General features: G+C 38.9%; 1 protein-coding gene across 8 annotated transcripts in view; it reads right to left on the bottom strand.

The window, feature by feature from the left end:
- Positions 1–6119, bottom strand: part of Taf1 (TATA-box binding protein associated factor 1) — a 108411-nt gene that overhangs the window by 41777 nt on the left and 60515 nt on the right. For all 8 annotated transcript variants that reach the window (XM_010607950.3, XM_010607947.3, XM_010607944.3 and 5 more), the window contains exons 21-24: positions 5849–6024; positions 5058–5236; positions 2934–3147; positions 2212–2377 (exon numbers count right to left, since the gene is read on the bottom strand). In XM_010607950.3, the coding sequence (XP_010606252.1) occupies positions 2212–2377; positions 2934–3147; positions 5058–5236; positions 5849–6024 (735 nt within the window). The remainder of the gene's footprint in view (positions 1–2211; positions 2378–2933; positions 3148–5057; positions 5237–5848; positions 6025–6119) is intronic.

Raw genomic sequence — 6119 nt, 5'->3', positions numbered from 1 at the left:
ACTGTATCAGATATAAACAGGCTGAAATATGTCAAGTAAGCCCATGAAGGAAAAATAAGGTAAGACGGGCTAAAGGCCAAGGAGAAACAAAGATAGTTTCAAAACTTTCACTCTAACAGAATGGTTTTACACCCATCATTAGAAGCCACTAGACAAAAGTCCATATATGGTAATGACACATGAAAGACAAAATGAAATCGAGAGGGCTAGGGATTTAGCTCAGTGGTTCCACCACCTGCCTTGCAAGCACAAGGACTCGAGTTCAATCCCCAGTACCAAAACAAACAAATAAAACAAAACAAAAACAAAAAAAAAATGAAATCCAGAGATTAAACATTTCTTTTAAAAAACCAAGGGAGGAGTAAAAGGGAAAGGATTTTAATTAACAGTGTAAGTCATGAACTGTGACAATATTAAATCTGCAGATGAATGGCTGCTGCAAGCCAAAGCATAATCAGCTAGCTAGGCAGACTCCTATAGCCTCCAGTTAAAACAAGGAGAAGGCTCAATAGTATCAAATCTCTACCTCAGTTTTTAAATTGAGTAGCTCTGGTATCCTAGATACCAGTTTCTCGGTTTCATTGTACAATGGTGCCAATACCATATCACACTATCTAATATATAGAAAAAACATTAAAGCATTTAATAACTTCAGTATATGTTAATTACACATTTGTTGAATCCAATTTATCAAGTGCTTCCCATGATTTACTTCATTTAATACAATACTGTGAGAGACTACCATTTCATAGAAAACATGTTTAGCTGGGGATGTAGCTCAGTGGTGCCACCACCTGCCTCGCAAGTACAAGGTCTTCAGTTTGATCCTCAGTACCAAAAACAAACAAAAACTTATAGGAAATAGGTTTAGAGAGGTAAAGATCACAGAGCTATTAAGTGGCAGAACCAGAATTGAATATAGATCGTCTGTTTCCAAGTTCATGGCTCTTTCCACTGTACCACAGTTGCTTCATCTTACGGTGCTCTTTACAATCAATCACACATTGTACAGTAATGCCTGGAGTCCTAAACTACTGGTTTTGTTTTGGTACTGAGGAGTAAATCTAGGACCTTCACAATGAACTACATTCTCAGCCCTTTCTATTTTTTGAGATAGGATTTTGCTGTCACTAAATTGCCCAGAATAGGCTTAAACTTGAAATCCTCCTGCCTCACCTTCCTAGAGTGCTAGGATTACAGACATGTGCCACCATGCTCAGAAAGTCCTACCCAAGTGCAAATCAATTTGTATCCTATATGTTTTAGTTTTGTTGCTTTTCTCCCCCTAATACTGGGAACTGAACCCAGGGGCACTCTACTCTTAAACTACAACCCCAGCCCTTTTTATTTTTTTATTTTGAGATAGTTGCTCAGGCTGGCCTCAAAGTTGCCTCCTTCAGCTTCAGCCTCCTAAGTAGCTGGGATTACAGGTGTGTGCCACGGTGCCTGGCTTGTTGCTTTTAAAAATAGAACAGAAGCTTTATCTGTGATAGAATTACTACTTAAAAGACTTGAAGAATCTAAACTGTGGGAAAGTTTGAAATCTGAATGCAGAGTACTCCTGATTGAATCTTTAGCCACTATGGAAACAGACAGCAGACCTGAACTGCAGGAGAAAGCATCATTACTGAAGAAAACACTTGAAAATCTGTAAAAAATTAGGAGGGGATGAAACAAACAAGTGCCATGTTAACTGGGGGTTGAAATGGTGATAGTCTTTAAAAAAATCAAGTGGGGAAAAGTAAAGATTAATCTGTAGCATGCATTATTCCTTGGCTGAAAAAAACACCTTAAAAAGCAGGGGATGTAGCTCAGTGGTAGCATGCTTCCCTAGCATGCATAAGCTCCTGGATTTTATCACCAACTGTATTCTGACTCCTCTGAGTAACAAGGCAATAGAAAATTGCAAGAAAAAAAAAATGTGACTACACACACGTGTGCGCAAGTGAAAAACCCACTAAACCTATGAACTCTCAGAAAATATTTCAAAGGAAGTATAAATGACATCTAATAAGAACAGTAACACTAGACTAAGTCTGACTGTTGTTGGAACCACTTATACTATTACTGATAAGATCCAAACTGCCAAATCAACGCAAACTAGCTTTCCACAATGTTGCTCTCATTCTCAGGGAGGATTATGAAAGCTAAGGAAAAAGGTATGCTTGCTTGCTTTCTTTTTTAATTGCGATTATTGCACATTACACTTACTTTTAGGTCAGGACGCTCCTTCATTTTTTTGGGTTTCTTCTCAGGAGGACCCTTAAGCTTCTCCTTTTCCTGGTTCCGCTTAAGCCTCCTTAGTTGTTCTTGAATCCTCCGCCGCTCTTTTCGCATCTCTTCTCGGTGCTGTTCATCAAAAAGGGCAAATTTTCGACTGAACAGCGGGGGGGGAAAAATCACACGACCATAAGTAACCTAAACCAAGAAGAGTGTCCTAATAGCTAACATCTCAGAACTAAAATAATCTGTCCAGGATGAAATAAAAGGGAATACCTGCCATTCCCAATTCTCTTGCTAGTCAGCCCTTCATCTGCATATACTCACCTCTTATAGTAAGTCCTAAGTAATCCCTAAACTTTTTACATACCAAACAACCAAATGTAAAGAACCCTTGCAAAATATGGTATGCCTGGGGCTATGATGTGGCTCGGTGGTAGAAGTACTTGCCTAGTATGTGTGAGGCTCTGAGTTCAATCCCCAGCAATGCCCCCCCTCCAAATAAATAAATGATATTTCTTTACTTTGCAGCAAACATGAATTTTCCTGGTGATATAGCTGAGTTCAAATCCAAAGATATATAGGCAAGGTGGTTCCCAATTATGACAGACATCTAGCAACAACTGTGCAGAATCCTGTAACTAAAACTCAAGTTTTCCCACTTCCCCACCAGTATTATTCTATCATAATTGAAAATGGTAAATAAAACTCACATGAATTCCTCATCTTTTGTGGTGCGTATACGCACATAAGCATCTATGACAGCTGGTTTTCGGACTGTCTCACAGCGAACATACTCTTTCCCTTCTTCATCTCTAAATGTGCGATAAATCTTGAGACAGCGACCGGTGGCAGAGGAGTTAAGGCTAGTCACAGAAGCTGTGTCATCGTCTCTGTGATTGTTTCCTGATGTTGCTGAGCCTGCTGCTGCAAGGTAGAAAGAGATTTCCAAACATTCTCCCTACCACCCAAGTGGCTGTTTTCCTGGGGCTGAGTGGACACACTGATTCAATATGCCACAAAATTACGGCTTTAAAGAAAGCCTCAAAGTTACCACCAACCCAAAACTACACTGATTTGTCCTTTCCTGATTTCATTTTACCACTGTTAATTTCCACTTTTACAAGTACAAAAAGTTCCCCCAAATCCTCAAAGAACTAGATACATGCTAGAGGAAAGAGAGGAGCAGTAGCTATATTCTGATTCCTCTGAGCAAAAGGGCAATAGAAAATTCTAAGCAAGGGCCAGGGATTTAGCTCAGTGGTGCTGCTGCCTGCCTTGCAAGCACAAGATCCCAAATTCGATCCCCGGTACCACCACCCCCTCCCCAAAAAAGAAAGAAAGAAAATTCTAAGCAAGAAGCTGATAATGAAAACACCCAAGCAAGCACCCAGAGAAGGAAAAATGACACCACAGAAGTATGTCCAGAATCTTAAGGCCTACTATATATTTCTCTCTTTTTTTTCTTTTTTTGGTACCGGGGATTGAACTCAGGACCTTGTGCTTGCAAGGCAGGCAGTGGGACCATTGAGCTAAATCCCCGGCCCCCTACTATATATTTCTCAAAAATTAATATGAATAGAAATCACGGGGGGGGGGCTGTTAAAATGTAGATTGTAATTCAGTAGTTCTCCACCTTTCTAACTAATCTCCATGTTATGTGAATACTGTGGTCCAGACCATACTACCAAAGACCTAAAGGACCACATTGTAGAAGGGTTACATCACATCTTTACAAAATAGCCAGAACAATGAAATTACATAAAACCTTTACAGAGAGGGAGAAATCAAAAGAATACTAGTGTGAATGACAACAGTTATTAAAATCTTCATTTTTACCATTTGTTTTCTCAGTATCTACATCCAAGTTCTCAAGTGTCCGACATTTATACTCTTGAAGTATCATAGGGACCTCAAACCTAAACTTGCTTCTTTCTCTGAAATCGATATTAACATCTTTCTAGTAAGTCAGAGTGAAAGCTTAAAGTAGTCTTGATTTTTAACCTTCTCTTCCCCAATTCCCATGTCCTAAACCAATTTTGGTCATTACCATCATCCTCACCCTCAACTTCTGCAATTTTTAGTGATTTTTAAGTCTTTTAGGGGTCTAAGACTCCTTTGAGTTTGAAAGCCATGAATTTTCTCCAAAAAATGCAGATTTACACAAAATTTTACATGTAATTTGAAAGGGTTCAAGTATAATCTCCCAAAATTATACGCATATTCTGTATTAAAAACTGTTACCTCCCTAAAATGTACCAATAAACTCAACTAAAGCTGAAAAAAAAAACCTGTTACCCATGGGCATGTCCAACATGTGACTTGAAGGTTGGACACATCTGGCTTGCTTGGACCACACTGAGCAAAGAGACTGTTTTGGGCTACATATAAAATATGTAACATAGGTTAACAAATATAACCGACCAAAACTTCCTTTTAAAATATATTCTATTATAATATAGGCATGTCCAATGCAGGTTTGACACACCTGGTGAATATTGAGAAAGCACACTTGAAGTAAACACTTATAGCCCAGGCTTGGCCAGGTATCTGATACAAAGGTGGCCGCTTTAATTTGTTCTGTACAAACAAACCCAGAGTCTAGATTGCAGAAATCTATCCACGGGCTTTTCTATACTCATCCCCTACTTTGTCTACCTCCAGCTTTGCCTCAATATCTAGTTACTTATGCTTTTTGAGACAGGCTGCCCTTGAACTCACACTGATCCTCCTGCCTCAGCCTCCTGAGTGCTGGGATTATAAGTATGCACCACCACACCTGGCTATTTATGCTTTTTGATCCTGCTCTTTTTTGTCTATGAAGCCACTAATCTCACCCAATAGCATCCGCTGTAGCTCCTTCCGCTCCTGCTCTTCTCTTTCACGTGACAGCTGAGAACTGGTTTTCTTATTCTGCAGCATGTTCTCAATATTCTTTCCCATTTCTTCAAAGTCACTGTCTTCAGCCGAGCTGCTGTCTGTATCGGTTGATAAGACTTCAGTTGATGATAAAACCCTCAAAAGAAAAAAATGTTAAATTAAAACCAAGAAAAATACAAAAGCACAGACACAGCTGGAGAGAACAGGGTGGCAGACAAGAGTAGAAAATGGGAATCAACCTTAAAAAATCATACTCAAAATCCACTAAGAAGTGGAACTTCTTTATAAAATTTTCACAATTTCAGAATTCCTGGAGAAAAGGTGAGAAATCAGCACAGTGGTCATTTTTAATAGCGCATTACCATTATCTTACAACTAAATCTTCAGAAAAAAAAAACAAACTTTATCTGTCACCTATTTCTATTGTTATGGCTGTGAGGCCAAGACCAAGAAGGCAGGAAGAGTTGCCCTGGAATATTCACAACTTATGGCAAGCTGTTTTGAAGGGAGTAACACTATAACAAAAATATACTACACTATAGTATCTCAGATACCTAATTATCTAGTTTTATTTTTAGGTGATCTCCTCTTCATTATAAAACAGGGAATAGGTTGCAGATGTAGCTTAATAGCAGAGAACTTATGTAACCCTGGGTTTAAACCTCAACATCACAAAAAAAACTAAACTAAACAGTATCTGAGACCTCTCCTCTTTCCAGCTTGAATTTTCTGCACTAAAATGACATACTTGTTCTGTAAGTCAAAGATGCGCTGACATTCCTCTTTGTAACGCTCTTGATGTTCAGCAACAGAAAACCTTGATCCACGGGCAAATTTACTCATGGGCCCCTCTCCAGAGCGAGCCTGTTCTGTTGACATTGTACGTACCACATCAATTACTTCCCAGCGGGACAACTTTTTAATCTATGACACAGAGACATAAACCAAGACACGTGATTAAATAGACCAAAAAAAAAAAAAATCACACAAAGCAGAACAGACAACTTTAAAAGCTAACT

The sequence above is a fragment of the Fukomys damarensis genome, unplaced genomic scaffold (genome assembly GCF_012274545.1).
Source record: "Fukomys damarensis isolate Sample0158 unplaced genomic scaffold, DMR_v1.0_HiC HiC_scaffold_39, whole genome shotgun sequence".
Classification (NCBI taxonomy): Eukaryota; Metazoa; Chordata; class Mammalia; order Rodentia; family Bathyergidae; genus Fukomys; species Fukomys damarensis.
The sequence above is the reverse complement of the archived record's forward strand: the minus strand, read 5'-3'. Positions and strand labels throughout refer to the sequence as shown.